Genomic DNA, 21,302 nt, shown 5'->3' on the forward strand with positions numbered 1-21,302 from the left:
CTTAAGAAGACAATGAAATTTACATCATTTAGACCCTCGTGCTTACAAAAAGTACAACACTGGAATTCATAGGTTGGTGAAAGCAGCAGAAATCTTCCATCTGGTACCATTATTTTCATGTTTGTCTAACATAAGTTTAGTTTTCTACTTTTTTGTTTTCTTTAGCTGTTTACTGGCAATTTTTGTGGCAATTTAGGACCAAAAATGACTTGGCTAGTTTAATTACAGGATCATAGGTTGGGTTCTTCTTACAAAACTCTATTTCGTACATTTCCACAGAGGTTTTTCATGTACTTATTGGAAAGATGGCAAGAATTTTCAACTGTGGATGAAAATGCACCGTCTGGTCTTACTAGAATGTGCAGGAGGGTCCCTATACTTCCCATATCTATGTGTAAAATAACTAACAGTCATTTAAGAGGCTGATAAAGTCCTGAATCTTGTGCTGTAGATATCAGGAATCAGAAACATCAATTTCACGGTGTTGCTAGAGGAAAAAATAGGTACATCTCTGATAACGTGTTTATTGGACCATAATGGTGCCTACAGAATGTGATATGAATCCATCAAATTATTGTAAAGATGTTTAGCATGAACCCTTCCTAATGTTGCTCTGCTAATACTTTACGAATGTCTGTTGTTTAACAGCTATTCATGCTAAATAGGTTGTGTCTGGTTACGTTAGCTTCGTTTTGTTGCATAAATTTACAAACAAATGACAATAAATCAGCACCAGCGTATCAGATCCTTGACAAATAGACACAGGAGAAGCGACACAAAGTCTCAGCTGACTTTTATGCATCTTTACATGTAGTAAAGGAACCGTGGTCATTCATAAAAGAGTTAAAGTCGACCGTGAACTCACTTGGCTCTGTATCTACAGCCGACTCTGTTCGCAGCTGAGATAAAACCCGCAGATGTTGACCTGTTGTTGCTCTAACAGGATCCTCGACTGCTTGAATGAAATCCAATATCTGATATCTGGAGACCTTCCAGGAACTGTTCTCTGTACAGTAAATGCTCTGGTTGTGTGTGTGTGTTGTAATGTTACACACATCTGTAAGTCTCGGCACATAAATTGTGCTATTTCATTACTTCATGTTTCCATGACAACGCCTCTTTGGGAATAAGATGTGCAGTATTTAAATGTGACTGTGACTCTCTGCAGCTTTGTTTTATCAATGGTATGCTCAGATGTGTTTAAATCTTCGGCTCACGGGGCTTTGTTTGGCCTCACACTGATTCACTAACAGCAGCTGAGGTTTTATTTTTGACTTCATGCATAGTTATATAGAGTCTTTCTCAGGATTATTGACAGTGAGGTTTTTAACTGTGCATTTTTACATGAATTGCACATTTAGTTTTGAAATAAAACATCAGTACTGTATCTGAACATTTTCTGGGATGAGTCTTTGAGTGATTGCCAACGAAAAAACTGAACACGTCTGATATTTGCCAATTAGGGATGATCTTGGGGTTCTTTAGCTAATCAAGTCTAAACATAATAAAGCATTTGTTGTGGTCCTGTCTGGGTGGGTTATTACTCTGCCAAGAAATGCGACAGAGTTATGTGACAATCGTCATGCGTTTGTCCTTCTGTTAATCTGTCTGTCTGTGCACAACATTACTCAAAAACGGACAAATGGATTTAGATGAAATTTCCAGGGAAGGTCAGAAATGGCACAAGGACCACCTCATTAGATTTAGGCAGTGATTCAGCTTATAGTCTGGATCCACAAATTTGATTTCTGTGTCATTGCAAGATAGCAGCACGGTGTCACTGTAACGATGGCAAGTGAATGCTACGTCAGATGATTGCAATCCTGCTACAAATTGACCGCTGCGGACTTATGGGGACTTACCTGTCCGAAATGATAGAAGGAACAATTCATTAAATTGTGGGCGTGTTTCTGAGTCCCATCAATTCCAGCCGCCCGTTACATATTTAGGTCACTGGATTCGGCATCCAAACATAACATACACATGTATAACATACACCTGTGCTCAGCGCAAAGTCATTTTCTTTGTGGGTACATCTATGTTAAATGGTGCTGTGATTTCTGCCACAACTTTTTTCAGGATTTCAGCCATCGGAAATGGTACGACTGAGCAACCTTGGTGGAGTACTGCGCTCTCTGAGTGCTTTTCTTGTTTATCATCGCAGTCATTGCTTTTATAAACTGTTATCTTTAGTTTCTTAGCTATTATGAACAGGATTATAGTGTGATGTCATATTGGTTTGCAGATTGTGACTAATGTCAGCAATGTTATCATCTGCAGCCTTTCTTCCTTGCAGGTCACTGAGACAGATCTTAGCTTCTTTCAGAGGAAACTTTTTTTTTCTTTCAGAGGAAACTTGATGTATACCGTAAGCAGGAACATCACGTGGCAAAAACTGCATCAGTGAACAGAAAAGCACAAATAGCATCATGCAAGGTCCCATACAGATTGCCAAGTGCAAGGAAAAGTTGGAAAATGACTACAAATTAACCTAGGAGTGTGAAGTTTGGACATTTAAACATATTTTTAACTCTAAACATTTGTGAGAGATGCCAGCTTATATTAAATAGCTTCCTCATTCAGACTGTATAAATAAACCTAATGGAATTCTGTATTTCGTCAGTTTTTATTGATAAATTTGCCACAACAGGAGTTGAATGAAACCTCCGCCTGTCTCTATGATTATTGCAGTGTTCACATTTATTCACAAAAGTCTCATTGAGTTTAAAATATCTTTTGTAAAACTGAATGTGAGGTGCTTTTTCTCAGTCGTTGAGTCATTAAGTCCAAGAAAGAAGCGCTTTCATAAATTATTCAGGCGATCAGCTGATATTTGGACTCTCTTTCTAAATACTCTGCTGAATGCTGCGAGCGCGACAGATGAAACGCCTGGTGGGCGTTGTGCTCGCCGTGGCCTTGGCCTCCTCTTTCTCTGCTCGCTTCATTTCTTGTCACATTGGAGGATTTCAAACAGCAGAGCAGGTGGGGGGTGGGAGGAGACAGCAGCTCAAATCTCCGGAGGATAAAGGTAAAACCAGAGCAAGGCTGACTTTAGTTTACCATCACTTCTGCTCTCAGTCTCTCTGTTTCCATTCAGGTCAGATTATCAGAGTTCTGACATAAAGAATTCCACTACAGAACCTCAGATACGCCTCCAGAACAACAATATTTACCTTTAGAAGCCTTATCTGGAGGCTGGTTTCAAAAGTCAAACAGAATAGGAAGAAACTCTTTAAATAAACATGAAAAAAGCTGACATGTATGTAGTTTTTTTTGTTGTTCATTTTAAAGCCTCTGGTTGCAGAAAGAGCAGCAGCAGGATGAAATGAGATTCCAACCGATCAGACGGATGGTTTTTGGGGTCGCCGAGGCCACGCCCACCAGCAGATGCTCTGGCTGCCGGTGGATTCGCCCACCTCCACACATGAGCCGCGACTGACGGCAAGCTGCTTGGCGAACGCTTACGCATCACTTCCATCTGAGTTTGGCAGCAATAAAAACCCAGATTTACATGATTTTCAGTGTTTTTCTGTGTGACATCCAGCTTCCTGCAGGCACAGTCAGGTAGCGGTCACATGGTGCGTTCACCGAACAGTTGGTTTCCCGTCAGATTTTGGGTTTTTTGGAAGGAATGAATGCTTTCTGAGCCTGCCAGCGTTATCAACATGTATGTCCACCAGAGCTGCACAATCTGATTAATTCATTTACTGACTGAGATAAATTTTTGAAGTTGAAAGCGTCGTTTTGATGGGTTGTGCTGATGTCACATCACCTTCATTCTGTGTGTCATTTAAACTCTTATTTCTGCATTAGTTGGTTTCAAACTGAATTAAAGTTAAGGTAACTTCATGAAACTGTCTTTATAACAACATTTTTTTTTATCGAGTCCCCTCCCTTGTCTCCGTAAAACTTGAGCAAGTTATATATTTAACTTGCAATCCTAAAAACTTGTGTTCATAAATAATTTAACACAACTACAAATGTGGAAATACTAGTTGGAACAACTTATTATGAGTAATCAACTAAAAAACTTAATGGTACCACAATAGTATCTTTAAGTAGTAACTAAAAAATATCTTTGACTGTAGAGGCAACGCTAAATTCTTAAACTCAGTGTAGTTTGTGGGTGAAACATAATTTCTGTTTCATTGTCTAAACTCAAAACAATTAATGCAAACTGTTTGACTTTTTAATTTTTTTGTTGTTTGGCCCAGACATTAGTTTTTAGAGTGAATCTAATAATTATTCATTTTCACTAAAGTGATGCGCATCACTCCAAAGTCTACAAATATTCATGAAACCAATGAATATTTTGTATTTTGGCTTTCAAGATAGTCATTGATTCTAATGTGGTGTTTTTGTCAGAATTGCTCTGATCGATAGGTTGGTTTATATGCTGTCACCTAACCAGATATTTTCATTGTTAAAAAATCTGTCATATACTTTAATCGATGGCTCAAAAACAGTAAACAAAGGAACAAGTTGCTGGAAGATACATTCAGCATGGTGAAACATCTTTCTCCACATGGAAATGGTTAAATAGCTATAGTATGTGGAGACAAAATGACCACAAAGAGATGCAAAACAAAAAAAACAGGACACAAACCAACAAAAGCAACACAGAAAGCAACAAAACAAGGCACAAAATGACACAAACAAGACACAAAATGACAAAAATGACACACAATGACACAACACAGAAAGCAACAAAAACAACACGCGAAATGACAAGACAAAATGACACAAATGACACACAAAGTGATAAAGACAAGACAGAAAGCAACAAAAACAAGGCACAAAATGACACCAATGAGACATTACAAAAAAGAGACACAAAACGATGACACATCCAACATGGTGAAACATCTTTCTACAGCTGATGAGCAGAGTAGAGAGAAAAAGTCTGCAGAAGAACATGGAAATAGTTACAGATCTATAATATGTGAAGCCTCCATTCTATCCAGTGTTGGTAACAGCTGTTGGTATTTGGAGTAATTCCAGGTTCTTTTCGACTTTCTGTCTTATTGTCTATGATTTGTGTGATTCTAACTGTGTCATTCTGCACAAAAGACATTTCTGAGTTCTCTCTCCTTCTTCATGGTTGTTCTGTTTCCACTGAGGTGCAGGACTTTATATTGCAGTGAGAAACAAGCCACCCTGAAAGTGCTTGGGGTTAATTTAGTGTCAGATTGATGAATCATCTCATCACTTCAGCTCTAATGTAACCAGCGGAGGAAAAGTATGTGTGATCTGTGGTTGTTGCAGAGAAGAGTCTGCTTTTATTATTGCTGTGGCTTCAAACCTGCCTCTTTATGTGAGATCAAATTCACAATACAGGAAAATATCAAAGCAGAGAAAATGTGGAATTGTTTTAGACTGAACAGAACAAAGCAAACTTCTAGGAAAATAAACTGAACGTTGGCAGCAACTGTTCAACAGTTCTCTGCTCCAACAATCAGGTTTTGATAATAAACCTTTGAATTCTCCGCCAGAGAAATCTCCTCCAACAATCCTCGGTGTGTGAAAAGCCCTGGAATGGTTCGTGTGTCGCATGTGGAACATTGTGAGCGTGTTTCATGTGGATATTACCCAGGCTAATTACTATAATTACACTAAGAACTCTGCGAAGCTCCCACTGCCAGTGTGGGAGGTTAATGATGGAGTGTAAGAGTGTCAGAGGCGGATATAAAGGGGAGAAACAACACAGCGACAGAGAGAAAGAAGAAGGAAAATAAAAGGAGAAGCAGTTAATTCCTAAAGTAATCTGATTACGTGTAGTAAAATTAGTCAAGCACAAAAAGGATGGATTTGCTTTTGTTGCTCAGCATCTCAGTGAAAGATGCTTTTAAACAAACCCAAAGCCACCAGCACATTGTTGGATTAGAAGGAAAGAAGTATTCACTGAAGAAGTTCCTCTCCTTTTGGCTTTTGTGTTTTTGAGCCTCAACAATAGAGACTTTCTTTGGCTTCAGGAAAATCATTTACAGATTGAGGTCTTTCCTCACATGCAGAAAGGGAAAATAAGGGTTTAAAGAGCCCACAGGATCCTCATTTATAGGTTTATAATTGTATTTTGGGGTCTTATGGAATATATTTAGATGTTTTTATGTACAGAAACTATACACACAATATATTTTGGAAAAAAAATAGATGTTAAGAGTTTATTTTTGATCATTCTTTTCTATCAAGGGGCAATTTCATCTCTGTTTCATGTGCCTGTGTTTGTTTAATTACTCCATATTCTGCACATTTAAACCTTTATAGATTTATTTTAATGTCAACTAGAATATATTTTAATGCTTTAATGTAACTCAATTATACACAGTATTTATATTTTTAAGAAATTGATTTTTATGAGTTTATTTATGATCCTTCTTTTTGATCGATGCATACATTTCATACCTGTTTCATATTCTTATGTTTGTGTAAAGAGCCCCCATATTCTACATATTTACAGGTCTACTAGAATATGTTTACATGCTTTAGTGTAAATCAACAACACAAACTATTTGTGAGAGCGAATCTGACTGAACGCTATCTCTTACCCACCCTTAAACTTACCCTAATTTATCGTCTATTTTCCTGTAAATATAACAATAATTTACAAAATTAACATCATTCTGTATTGAAGGAGACTTGAAACTAGTGAATGAAATCATAAACTCATCAGGAAAATGTTTGCTGAGGTAATAAATCAAGTGAGAAGGAGGCTCATTTTCTGATCAAAAAGGCTTCTTTTTATAACCAGAAGAGTCGCCCCCTCCTGGTTGCTAGAAGAACTGCAGATTTAAGGCTTCACCTTTCACAAAACTGAAAACCTCACAAAATCCTCAAGTATCATTTCACAGCCCATTAAATGGTGAAAAACTGAAGTTTGGAGTTTTTCTTTAACCCTCATTTTAATTTCTAATTTTTTTTTTAGTGCAGTGTTTCAGACTTGCAGCCCGCTTTCCAGATAGAGTTCACCGTTGCTGAGCATTTATTGCTAACTAAATGTAGTAAAAACTGTGAGGATGCAGTTGTTTTAGTGACCTTAGGTTTTTTTTTTTTTATTGTCGTGTTCCAGATAATCATCCACAGCTTATAGGACATCGACTTCGCTAACTGTAGAGTGCACGCTTGCAAACACAAATGCAGAAAAATCAATAAATCATGTAAACAGTAATCAACTTAAACACAGCTTCTACAGCTGCATTATTGGAAAATGTTTCTAGTTCACTGCTGCAAAGAAAACAGAGTGAGAGAGACTAGCACGGCTAATTTTAGCAGAAGTAAACCACGTCGTCCATGTAGAACATGCACACTGAGCTATTCAGAGGTAAACATGACTCAGTGTCTCCAGTGTCACATATCGACATACATGTGCAGAAAAACATGTGACCTCTGAAAGCTAAATCATATATCCACTGTGGTTCTTGGTGTCAAAGCTCCTCACCTTCTGATCCTCTTACTGCAGCTCACATTAAGTATGCTATCGTTTGCAGCCCTTCATTCGGTTTATGCTGCTGAAAGCTTCTGTTGCTGCTGATAGACTTTGACTGTTTTTGTTGCAGCAACAGTCTGCAAAACATGCAAAAGAACTGAAACTTGCTCTCCTGTGAGAGAGAGGATGTCAGTTTAGTCACAAAAGAGGTGATTTCTAACACTGACCCGATATGAAAATGTGCGTAAATCATGTGTTTTAGATTAATCAGATTTAATATGATTCCCTCATTGCAAAAACACACACACACACCTAAACCTCTTAAATGTGTGAAGTGTAACATCTGAACTGTCAGAAAACAGGAAAGTCAGATTTTTATGCCCACAAATTGTCTTGAAAGTGTCAGCAGTTTCTTCAGAACAGTTTTTACACTTCAATTTTTCTGCAAATTTAATCCCAAAATCTGCCAGCAAGTTTTGTCTCCAAAAAATAATCCCCAAAATGACACCATTTATCAACAAAAAACAGCAAAAACACACAAAGGTATGGATAGATAGATGGATGGATATTCAGTTTTCTTGCAGTTCTTCAATGAAACATGTTAAAAATCTAAGCTTAAAATTGTGATATTTAATCAAAAATCACTGTATTCTCCAAGTATTTGCTGAAAGGTAACCATTTGTACACCATTTATCAGAGCCAGACACTATAAAACAGAAAGAATCACCAGATTTTAAACTTTCTTCATTTATCTGTAAAATTAACCAAAAATAAGCTAAAAAGTGTGATGTTTGCCAAATTTTTTTTCATGTTTATGTTTATTTCATTCATTTATGCCAAAATTTGCCCAAAAAACACACATTTTTGCCAGATTCTGTGAAAAACCTAAAATTCTGCAAATTCTCTGCACATTATACATTATCACTGTGCTTTTTAGTCTTGTCCATTTATCTTACTGTTTTTATTTCTTTTTATTATTTATATTTTATGTCTATTTTATTACACTAAATATGTTGCTGTGACAAGGAGAGCTGTCAAACGAATTTTCATTGTATGGGAATGTGCAATGACAATAAAAAAAATCTGTCATGACCGACTAAGCTGCAACCAACAAAATCATGTTTTCACTTGAACTGTAGGCAGTGTTTCCACAGAGCAGAGAGGAGACGATAAGACCGTCCAACTTACTGGATCAATCCTATAAATGCAGCATGGCTCAAAAACAATAAACAGAGCAGCAAGTTGTTGGAATATACATCCAGCATTGTGAAACCTTTCTACAGCTGAGCAGAGTAGAGAGAAAAAGTCTGTAGAGGCTGGAAACATGGAAAGAGTTCAATATCTACAGTATGAGGGGACAAAGTGACCACAACGACACACAAAACGACAAAAACAACTCCGAAAGCAAGGAAAAACAAGACATGAAAAGACAAAAAAGACACAAAACAGACAAGCAAAACTGAGAAGAAAATCAAACCTCGTGAATCGATAAAATAAATGCAGCATGGCTCAAAAACAGTAAACAGAGAAGCAAGTTCTTTCAGGAAAAAAAAAGCAGTGTGCAAGTTATAGTAGAACAATTCTGAACCCCATGACTTGTGTAAACTGACATTAGAACACCATATTTCACCCATTTTAAACAAATTTTTGGTCTTTTTGCTGCAGAAACTAAATGCAGACTAGAAGGTTCTCGGTGCACATGTGCCTAGCCAGTATTTCCTGATGCATGTGAGGCGTTTAGGGAACATCTGTAAACTGCAGTGTCTAGAAATAAGCAGATTTTAGCCAGTGAAATGTTTTGGGTCCATTTTTATAGTCATTCATATTTATGTTCTCGGAGATGCTCTAAATTCAGGTTAAGATTATTTAGATGCAGATTCGTACGTTCACTAGAATGCAACATAACGTGGAAGTGAAAGACAGGTTGTTTCTCGCTGTGATTTTGCAGAATGAGACTTGTGTGCAGGTTGCAATTTAACAATCCTGATCCCTGAATGTGTTCATGAGTTCTGGCTCTTGTCTGAACTCAATGACACGTTTCTAAATGTTATTTTGGCTGCAGGTTGAACAGAACGAGTCGCTGTTTTCCGTCTCGGTCAATTAGAGCCGAACGGCAGCAACACACTCGTACATGCATTGTGTTCGCCTCAGCCGGCGTCGTCATGGCAACTGGCCGTGGCTATTCAATGAAATGTCAAGGCGCTGTACACACACACACACACGGTTAGATGGAGTGATGCCTTAAAGCGTACAGGAAAAAACTCGGTGGCAAGTGGCAACATGTTGTCTTGACCCCGTTTTATCGTTTTTATTCCAGTAATATTCGACATTTATGGAAGGAATGTTGCAGCAAATAGATGGTGAGGAAAAGTGTGGTGCAGATTTTGGATGTGAAAAGGACAAACGTGTCTCCAGAGAGTTGTGGTTAACAGATGAGAGCTGAGGGGCGGAGAGGACACATCAGAGGTTATCTGGTGATGGATCGGAGTCTGATCGCTATGGAAACGTCAGCCTCCATCATTCCTTCAGAAGGAAACATCTGAGTCAGTGGGTTTACTGGGTTTCATTTTTTTTTCCCCACTTCATGTTATTATTGTATGTCCTGCTGCTGTTGAATTAATTGGACTAATTAGTGAATAACAGACCTAATATGGATCTATGTATATGTGCATGAAAGTGACTTTATGTGCACAGTGAGGATCCACATCAGTGGATGTTTGTTTGTCAAGCCATATTCAGTCACACAGCACATTTAAAACAACAGGAGTTAAAGCAAACTGCCATAGGATTATAAACGGCAACCAATAATACATAAACTCAATGGAGAAAGAACATTTGAATGAAAACACAAAAAGATGGAGAACAATAAAAGATAAAGTTTGTGTGTTACTGGTTACACTATAGAAAAAATGCAATTTTACAGATTGTTTTTCTCCATTTTAGGTATTTACAGCATTTCTGAAATACAAAAATATTAAATAGCAAAAATAAACTGAATTTACATATATGATGATAAATAAGTTTTTTTTAAGTAAGATACACAAGTTTTTCATGTAAACTTACATGTAAAACCTCATTATTCTCACTATAACAGTAATTTTAAATTTATTCAAATCTTAATTAAATCCATTAATTAATTTTCAAGGTGAACATATTTTTTTCAGCATCAAAAATCTGCCAAATATAAAAAAAATGTATGTAAACTTGCATGTAAAACATGATTTACAAAATATGATGGTTTATTATTGTAAATATAATCATAAATTTGCATTTAATAACAGTAGTTTCACATTTTTTATAACAATGATAAATCTATAAATTTTTTGCATTAAAGATCCATCAGATTTACAACATTTTTATGTAAAGTTACATGAAACTCATCACACTTGATATGACCTAAAATTAGCAGCAAGTTCTTACAATTTGAAACTTGAATTACTAGATTTACAGCACTTTTTTTAAACATAAATTATGTAATAAAACCCAAATGATACAAGCACCTTTCTGCAGAATTAAGTCTGCTCAAATTACCTTTCAAGGATAATAAAGACTAACATTAACCATATTTTTAGGTAATTTGATCGGTTTTTTTTGTTTGTTTTTTTTTTACATAATATTCTTTAAATCTTAAAAAGCAAGAAAAAGTGTCACATATGGGTACATTTCAAGATTATTTTTAAGCTCTGAGGGTTGTGTTGAATGTTTGCAGTCACTGTATTACCAGATTTAATGAATAGAAGGCTTTTGAAACTCACTCCTGAATTAAAAACTATTTATTCACTTCAACAGTTTTTGAGGTTTTATATGGTTTAATTGTAATAATTGACCATTAGAACATGTGTCCAGACATCGTTTTTTCTGTTTTTTCATGTTTAATTCAGGAGATCTGGTGCAAAATCTGTCATTTGGTTAGAGCAAAACGTAAAATCTTTTTCCTTTAATGAAGAAATGAACGTTGTTTTCACGTTTCACCTGGAATGTGATTAACGGGATTTGTCAGTTATAGTAAACCTCCAGCTGAGCTGAAAAGTGGAACTTCTACTGTAAGTTTAAAACAGTAGACTGATGGAGAACTAAATCTGCCAAGTTGTCAAGTTGATCCTCTAAAAATGTTCTTAGAAACCTCTGCTAATATTTTCAATCAGACATTTTCTTTTAGGTCCCAAAATGTTCTCATCAAAGACAGAATACATTTCTCTAAAGGCAACCTAAAAATTTTCCTAAATTATTTGCCAAATGTTATATTCACAACATCCTGAATATTCTGACATCTCAGGCCTCAATAGCCTCTGGAAATGTTTTCTGAATGCTGGTCTAAGAACGTTCCAAAACTGTTCCAAAAACTGTTTTGCTTCAAAAACGTTCTAAGAAAGTCCTTCAAAATTCAAGTGTTTTTGAAGGGGAAATTTTCTTCAAAAAGTAGGTTAACTAAAGATGTTCTGAAAACATTTGGTAGTAACATTGTTAGACCGCTATGCTCTAAAGTTCTCAAAACTGACTGTTCCACTAAGAACGTTCTTCCTCTGTTATTATGTAACTGTGGAACGTCTTATAGATTCCATAAAGTTCCCTCAGCAACACTGTGAGAACATTGCAGCCAGAGTGTTTCACCACTGTTAATATATCACAGTTTGACTTCATTGTAGAAACGTCTTGTATGAGAAAGGTAGAATGTTATACCTCACTTCGATCCTGGGCTGAACTGATCTGCTGACGTCTGACGTTACGGTGAGCGTATTGCGTCACTTCCTGTTGTAGCGCTGTGTTGTGTTCTGTGACTGTTGTAGCTTATGTTGTGTTCTGTGACTGTTGTAGCTTATCCACTCCATCTAATTTGATATTCATTAAATCTGTGTGTAGCGGTAATATTTGAATCGTAACATACACTCGTTTTCTTCACGCACCCTCTCAGTACTTAATTCTAAGTTAATCTGTTATCTCTGTCCGCTAGCCTAGCACTTAGCAGTTAGCATGGCTTCTCCCTCTTCTTCTCCTTCTCTTTCCTGCTCAGTGTGTCACATGTTTAGTTACTCCTCTGCCTCCTTTAGTGATAACGATACCTGTAATAAATGCAGTCTGTTTGTAGCTTTGGAGGCGAGGCTCTCTGAATTGGAAGCGCGGCTCCGCACCATGGAAAACACCCCGCTAGCTGTTAGCCAGGCTCCCTTAGCCGGTGCGGACCGCAATAATATAGCTGCTAGTGTAGCTTCTGCTAGCTGTCCCCTAGCAGCTCCCGAGCAGCCGGGAAGTCAGGGTAGCTGGGTGACAGTTCGTAGGAAACGTAGTCCTAAGTTCAAGCCCGCTGTCCCGGCACACCACAAACCGCTTCACGTTTCTAATCGTTTTTCCCCACTCAATGACACACCCGCTGAGAAACCAACTCTGATCATTGGCAGCTCCGTAGTCAGAAACGTGAAGCTAGCGACACCAGCGACCGTAGTAAAATGCCTCCCAGGAGCCAGAGCGGGCGACATAGAAGCAAATTTGAAACTGCTGGCTAAAGATAATCGTAAATACAGTAAGATTGTTATTCATGTCGGCGGTAATGACACCCGGTTACGCCAATCGGAGGTCACCAAAGTTAGTGTGGCATCGGTGTGTAACTTTGCCAAAACCATGTCGGACTCCGTAGTTTTCTCTGGACCCCTGCCTGATCTGACAAGCGATGACATGTTTAGCCGTATGGCATCGTTTCGCCGCTGGTCGTCTACGTGGTGTACTGCAAACGACGTTGGCTTTATAGACAATTGGAGCTCTTTCTGGGGAAAACCTGGTCTGATTAGGAGAGACGGCATCCATCCCACTTTGGCTGGTGCAGCTCTCATTTCTAGAAATATGGCTGATTTTATTAGAACTCCTAAAGCATGACAACCCAGAGTTCAGACCAGGATGCAGAGTTGTAGTCTTCCACACCTCTCTGCAGTTTCCTCTCAGCTGTCACCCTCCAGTAATTCAGTTAGCTTTATTGAGACTGTGTCTGTCCCCCGACCACCAAAATTCAATAAATTAAGCAAATCAAAAATAAACAAAAGACATAGTAACCATAAAAATCTAATTAAAATTAATACCACTATTTCAACTGAGCGAAGAAACAGGACAATTAAATGTGGTCTGTTAAATATTAGATCTCTCTCGTCTAAATCTCTGTTAGTAAATGATTTGATAACTGATAACCAGATTGATTTGTTCTGTTTGACTGAAACCTGGTTGCAGCAGGAAGAATATGTTAGTCTAAATGAATCAACTCCTACTAGTCATACTAACTGTCACGTTCCTCGAATCACAGGCAGAGGAGGAGGAGTGGCAGCAATTTACCTCTCTAGCTTAAAAATGAACCAGAGACCTAAACCTAGTTACAGTTCATTTGAAAATCTTACTCTCAGTCTCTCTCATCCAGATTTAAAAGCTCAGAAACCAGTTTTATTTGTTGTTGTATATCGTCCTCCTGCTCCTTACTCTGAGTTTTTATCTCAATTCTCAGACTTTTTATCTGATTTAGTGCTCAGCTCAGATAAAGTCATTATTGTGGGTGACTTCAACATTCATGTTGACGTGGACAGTGACAGCCTTACGACTGCTTTTAATTCAATATTAGACTCAATTGGGTTTTCTCAACATGTAAATAAACCAACTCATAGTTTTAATCATACCCTTGACCTCGTTCTGACTTATGGCATAGAAATCAAACAGTTAACAGTATTTCCCCGGAACCCTCTTCTTTCTGACCATTTTATGATAACATTTCAATTTACAACAATAGATTGTATAGGAGTTAAGAATAAATATCACTACAGTAGATGTCTGTCTCACAATTCGGTGACTAAATTTAAGGAAATAATACCCTCTCTATTTAGTCCAGCACCACTTACTGATATAATGGAAGGGAAATATTATAATTTTACCCCCACAGAAGTGGATTATATTGTTAATAATGCTGCAGCCTCACTGCGTACAGCACTTGATAGTGTTGCACCTGTAAAAAAGAAAGTTCTATCTCAGAGAGGACCTGCTCCTTGGTATAATTCCCAGCTGCGGACTTTAAAGCAGGCCTCCCGAAAGCTGGAAAGGAAGTGGTATTCCACTAATTTAGAGGAAGTTTATGTAGCTTGGAAAAATAGTCTAGTAATTTATAAAAAAGCTCTTCGTAATGCCAGGACAACATATTATTCATCTCTAATAGAGGAAAACAAGAACAACCCCAGGTTTCTTTTCAGCACTGTAGCCAGGCTGACAAAGAGTCAGAGCTCTGTTGAACCTTGTATTCCTTTAGCTTTGAGCAGTAACAACTTCATGAGCTTCTTTACAAATAAAATTATTACGATTAGAGAAAAAATTACTCTGGCCCTTCCTGCAAATGTCACAGATGTATCATCGAGTACAGATACTTTAGAATTGGCTGTAAGACCAGATGGATATTCAGAATTTTTCACCCCCATACATCTCTCTGAACTCATTTCAATAGTTTCTACATCCAAACCATCAACATGTCTTTTAGATCCTATCCCAACTAGACTGTTCAAGGAGGCTTTACCTTTAATTAATTCCTCAATGTTAGATCTGATTAATCTCTCTCTAGTAACAGGTTATGTACCACAGGCTTTTAAGGTTGCTGTAATCAAACCTTTACTTAAAAAGCCCACTCTAGATCCAGATGTTTTAGCCAACTATAGACCAATTTCCAACCTCCCATTTCTCTCCAAAATTCTGGAAAGAACAGTTGCAAATCAATTATGTGAACATTTACAAAGGAATAGCTTGTTTGAAGAGTTTCAGTCAGGCTTCAGAGTGCATCATAGCACAGAAACAGCTCTGGTGAAAGTTACTAATGACCTTCTCATAGCGTCAGATAATGGACTGGTCTCTATACTTATTTTATTGGACCTTAGTGCAGCATTCGATACAATCGACCACAAACTTTTATTACAGCGACTAGAACATTCTATTGGCATTAAAGGGACAGCACTGGACTGGTTTAAATCCTACTTATCAGACAGGTTCCAGTTTGTGCATGTCAACAATGACTCTTCTGAGCATACTAGGGTTAATCATGGAGTTCCTCAGGGTTCTGTCTTAGGACCAATACTGTTCACATTATACATGCTTCCCTTAGGCAACATTATTAGGAAGCACTGTATTAATTTCCATTGTTATGCTGACGACACTCAATTGTATTTATCTATGAAGCCAAATGAAACTAATCAGCTAGCTAGACTGCAAGATTGTCTTAAGGACATAAAGACCTGGATGACCTATAATTTCTTACTACTAAATTCAGACAAGACTGAAGTCATTGTATTTGGCCCCAAACATCTTAGAGAATTGCTTTCAAAGCATATAGTTACTCTGGATGGCATTACATTGGCCTCCAGTACTACTGTGAGGAACCTCGGTGTTATCTTTGACCAGGACATGTCCTTTAACTCGCACATAAAACAAATCTGTAGGACTTCCTTTTTCCACCTGAGAAATATTGTGAAAATCAGGAACATCCTGTCTCAGAGTGATGCAGAAAAACTAGTCCATGCATTTGTTACTTCTAGGCTTGACTACTGTAATTCCTTATTATCAGGTTGTCCCAATAGCTCTCTGAAACATCTACAGCTGATCCAAAATGCTGCAGCCAGAGTACTGACGGGAGTTAGCAAGAGAGATCATATTTCTCCTATATTGGTTTCTCTTCATTGGCTTCCTGTTAAATCTAGAATAGAATTCAAAATCCTTCTTCTGACATATAAAGCTCTTAACAACCAATCTCCATCATATCTTAAAGACCTGATAGTACCATATTATCCTAGCAGAACTCTTCGCTCTCAAACTGCAGGCTTACTTGTTGTTCCTAGAATCTCTAAAAGTAGAATGGGAGGCAGAGCCTTCAGTTATCAGGCACCTCTCCTGTGGAATCAGCTCCCAGTTTGGGTTCGGGAGGCGGACACCCTCTCTATTTTTAAGACCAGGCTTAAAACCTTCCTTTTCGACAAAGCTTATAGTTAGGGCTGACTGGGGGACCCTGACGGGGTATGCTGGTGTTTTCATTTGCACAACTGACTTCCCCTCTTGACGTCCCTTTAGTTTGCCCCTAGTTATGCTGCTATAGGCCTAGGCTGCTGGGGAACCTCTCTTGATGCACTGAGCCCTTCTCTAACTACCTATGTATTTACTACATATACCATTATTGCATTACATTCACTCTGTTTCTTTCTGTGTCCTTTCTCCGAGTGTCCCTGGTCCCAGAGCTGGATGCTGGATGCTTCAGATGTGTGGCTGTGTTTTATGGTCCTTGTGTCCCACCCCCCCACCTCTCTATCTCTACCCCTCTATCTGTATCCCTCTATCTCTACCTCTACCCCTCTACTTCTATCCCTCTATCTCTACCTTTCTACCTCTTCTGTCCCTCTCAACCCGCCCGGCCAGCAGGCAGATGGGTCCCCCCACATTAGAGCCGGGTTCTGCTCGAGGTTTTTTTCCCTGTTAAAAGGGTGTTTTCCTTGCCACTGTCGCCTTTTGGCTTGCTCTGGGGGTCAGGCATATGGGTTCTGTAAAGCGTCTCGAGACAATTTGACTGTAATTGGCGCTATATAAATAAAATTGAATTGAATTGAATTGAATTATAAAATGACATTACAGGAACGTTATGTAATGTTCTGTCTAAAAAAAAAAAAAAATGCTGAGACCTGAATAACATCTGGAAAATGGTTGGTTCAAGAAAGTTTTTCCTTTATCATGAAACATTGAGGGAATATTTTACAGAACATTATTCTATAAAATATTCCCTCAACAACATCTCTTGAACATTCATGGAACACTGCAGGCAAAATGTTCCACCTTTGTTCATATGTCAGGAACATTTTCTTTTTGTGTTTTTGCTGCAGAAACTGAGTGAAGACTAGAAGCTTCTCTGTGCACAGATGACTAGCAGCTTCTACTGATGCATGTGAAACATTTACGGAACATCTGTAAACTGTAGCATCAACAAACAAGCAGATATTAATCAAAGGAACGTTTTGAGTTCAATTTAATTTATATTTAGCCTGTTTGAGATGCCCTGAATTCTGGTTAAGATTATTGTGATGCAGATTTGCACATTTAGCAAGAATATAACACAACATGGAAGTGAAAGCAGCCCCTCAAATCAAAGAATATTCATGATAATTAATGTATTTTTCAACATTGATTAAAAATAAGCATGATTATGACAATATTCTTTTTTTTTCTCAATCTATGGTACTTTTTCAAAGTTTGTCTTACGTTGAGGCAGATTTGCACATTAACAGGAATGTAGCCCAACATGGAACTGAAAACTGTTGATATTTAAATGTGAAAGTACAAAAAAAAGGCCTCTAAAATGAATGAATAATCATAATAATCAAAGTACACTACCAGCCAAAATTTACACACACCTTCTCATTTAAGGGTTTTTCTTTATTTTCATGACTATTTACATTGTAGATTCTCACTGAAGGCATCAAAATTATGAATAAACACATATGGAATTATGTAGTAAACAAAAAAGTGTGAATAAGTCAAAACGTTTTATATTTTAGATTCTTCAAAATAGCCACCCTTTGCTTTGATTACAGCTTTGTACATTCTTGGCATTCTCTCCATGAGCTTCGTGAGGTAGAACCTGAAATGGTTTTCTAACAGTTTTGAAGGAGTTCCCAGAGATGCTGAGCATTTGTTTGCCCTTTTGCCTTCATTCTCTTCATCCAAACCATCTGGATTGGGTTTAGGTCAGGTGACTGTGGAGGCCAGGTCATCTGATGCAGCACTCCATCACTCTCCTTCTTGGTCAAACAGCCCTTCCACAGCCTGGAGGTGTGTTTGGGGTCATTGTCCTGTTGAAGAATAAATGATGGTCCAACTAAACGCCAACCGGATGGGATGTCATGTCGCTGCAGGATGCTGTAGTAGCCATGCTGGTTCAGTGTGTCTTCAGTTTGGAATAAATCCCCAACAGTGTCACCAGCAAAGCACCCCCGCACCATCACACCTCCTCCTCCATGCTTCACGGTGGGAACCATCATGTAGAAAACATCCATTCACCTTTTCTGCATTGCACAAGGACACTTCAGGTGGAACCAAAGATCTCAAATTTGGGCTCATCAGACCAAAGCACAGATTTCCACTGGTCTAATGTCCATTCCTTGTGTTTCTTGGCCCAAACAAGTCTGTTCTGCTTGTTGCTTTTCCTTAGTAGTGGTTTCTTAGCAGCTATTGGACCATAAAGGCCTGATTGGTTCAGTCTCCTCTGAACGGTTGATGTAGAGATGTGTCTGCTACTAGAACTCTGTGTGGCATTTATCTGGACTCTAATTTGAGCTGCTGTTAACTTGCAATTTCTGAGGCTGGAGACTCAGATGAACTTATCCTCAGCAGCAGAGGTGACTCTTGGTCTTCCTTTCCTGGGGTGGTCCTCATGTGAACCAGTTTCGTTGTAGCACTTGACGGTTTTTGTGACTGCACTTGGTGATACATTCAAAGTTTTTGCAATTTTCTGGATTGACTGACCTTCAGTTCTTAAAGTAATAATGGCTTGTTGTCTCTCTTTACTTTGCTGACTGGTTCTTGCCATAATATGGATTCTAACAGTTGTCAAATAGGGCTGTCAACTGTGTACCAACCTGACTTCTACACAACACAACTGATGATCCCAACCCCATTAAGAAGCAAAGAAATTCCACAAATTAACCTTAACAAGGAACACCTGCCAAGTGAAAACCATTTGAGGTGACTACCTTATGAAGTTCACTGAGTGGCTACTTTGAGGAATCTAAGATATAAAACATATTTAGAGTTATTTTACAATTGTTTGTTTGCTACATAATTCCATATATCTTGCTTCATAGACTGTATGTCTTCAGTATGTATCCACAATGTAGAATATAGTAAAAATGTAGAAAAAATATTGAATGAGAAGTCAAAGCGTTTGCCTTGTATTGTAAATAAAATAACTGTGCAGTTCTATCAGCTTTGTTTTTCTTACTTATGATATTTTTTAAAATTTATTTGCCTTTTTTTTTGCTCTTTTTTTTATCTGTCTTTCTGTCTTATTTTACTATAGATTGGACCATTAGCAAGAATGTAGCACAACACAGAAGAGAAAGCAGCACTCTGTTTATTTAAATGTTAAAATGCAATAGAAATATTTAGTATAATCATTTCAAAATCATCCTTTTGGCCCCAGTCTTGTTTCCTGTAATGAAGATGACATTTCTACCTGCAGCTCTGACATTTACACCTGGCAGCCTGAGTGTGTTTTACACCCTGATACTCTTATTTTAACTCGAGGTGCGAATGGGGTCTGACACACTGAAAACACTCAGATACACAAACACATGCAGGCTTTTACGGTAAAAACAGCTCCTAGAAACACCCCCATGAGGGTTTTTTCCAACCTAATCAGCTCCTGCAAACTTTTCCTGCAGCCACTTTCCAATCTACGGTCTTATTTATCCGATTTTTCAGCCTCATGTTTGCACGTCTTGCCATTTTGCTGACCTGTTTGCACCTCACCACCGCCTCACCACCGCCCAATTACAACCCCTCAGTGTCTTGTTGCACTATTTTCAACCTCTCTTTCCCCCTCCCTGCTTGGGCGTTTGTTTTTTCTTGCACTTGAAACAAAAACAGCAATCAGCCAAATCACATAAACAAAAAAAAAAAATGTAATAAAATCAGATGCAAAGAAGAGAAAAAAGGTGTGCTCACCTAGCCCAGGTATGAAGGTGTTCAGGAAGAGACAGATGACCGCCAGAGGGAAAGGCATTGTGGGTATCGCAGCCCTCAGGGGTCCCTTCTTCTCCCGGACCTCCACCACCACTCCTCCGCCCCCTGTCAGGCCTCCAGCCACGGCTTTGGCCCCCACATTGTCCTCAGTTTTAACTCTGCCCTGCTGGGTTCCTGCTTCTTTCTGAGCCATCCTTAAATCTCAACCTCAGCCTGTAAATAATCAGGAATCTGGCTGATTGATTGTCACTGATTCGGCAGTTCTTTAGTCTACCGTGGACCAATAATCAATAGTGATTGATCGTATCCGACTCACGAATACGTGAAAGTAGTGCAAATTTATGTCAGAATAACCACAAATATTTGACTATCGCAATTAAATGATAAAGAAATATTCCTATATTTTTTGTCAATTTGAAAGATGTTCAGACTTTTTGAGGAATAATCTGTTGCTTTAAAGTAAATTTCAGTTGCAGATGTTCAAGAATTCCTGTGAGAAAGTCCCCTCACATCTGTGCAGGCAAGAATATTCCTCAGTTAAATCCTTTCAAAATAGCCTCGTAGTCAGAGGTCAGTGATGTTTGCCATTTGTTGCCAACATGCTCTTAAGGAAGCCTGAATTATGTATGATTCCTCCTTAAATTTGTTAGAAATGTCTCCAGAAAAATCCTAGAAAGATGTGCAGCTCTTTTCCGGAATTTCCTCTCAAGTTTTTGCGTCTTTATTATTCGTTCTCTCTTGGAGTAAAATCCCTCTCAGCCCAACACTCTCACCTCTCCGAGTCGGAGAAGAGAAAGTGGAAACAACAACCAACCCCCCTTTTTCTACTACATCTCCTCTTCTGTCTCTCTCCTCCATTTAAAGGAACAGTGCACTGATTCAACAAGCTGTGCATTTGAATGAAACATGTCAATGAGATGAAGGATTAATTCCATGAAACTCTCATGAAATCCTCAGAATTCCAAGCAGTCTCTGGGCATTTTTTTTTCGCGCCATTTTATTCTAATTTTTTTCACTGCAACTTAAAGTCTAGCACCTCTGTGGAAACAGCACGACTCAGAAATGTCTATCTAAAAAAAAAAAACATTTATCTTTCATGCAATTTTTAACAGAAGAGATAATCAACATGTACATTAATTTACTTTGGTCATCA

The 21,302-nt window shown here is 38.1% G+C and overlaps 1 protein-coding gene across 1 annotated transcript in view; it reads right to left on the minus strand.

Annotated features, from left to right (window-relative positions):
* The window catches only part of stum (stum, mechanosensory transduction mediator homolog), a 32,167-nt gene extending 11,229 nt beyond the window's left edge, over positions 1-20,938 (minus strand). The window contains exon 1 of the mRNA XM_055016104.1: positions 20,132-20,938. Within this exon, the coding sequence (XP_054872079.1) occupies positions 20,132-20,342 (211 nt within the window). The 5' untranslated portion in view covers positions 20,343-20,938. The remainder of the gene's footprint in view (positions 1-20,131) is intronic.
* Between the last annotated feature and the right edge of the window lie 364 nt (positions 20,939-21,302).

This window comes from Amphiprion ocellaris, chromosome 12, assembly GCF_022539595.1.
Source record: "Amphiprion ocellaris isolate individual 3 ecotype Okinawa chromosome 12, ASM2253959v1, whole genome shotgun sequence".
Lineage (NCBI taxonomy): Eukaryota > Metazoa > Chordata > Actinopteri > Pomacentridae > Amphiprion > Amphiprion ocellaris.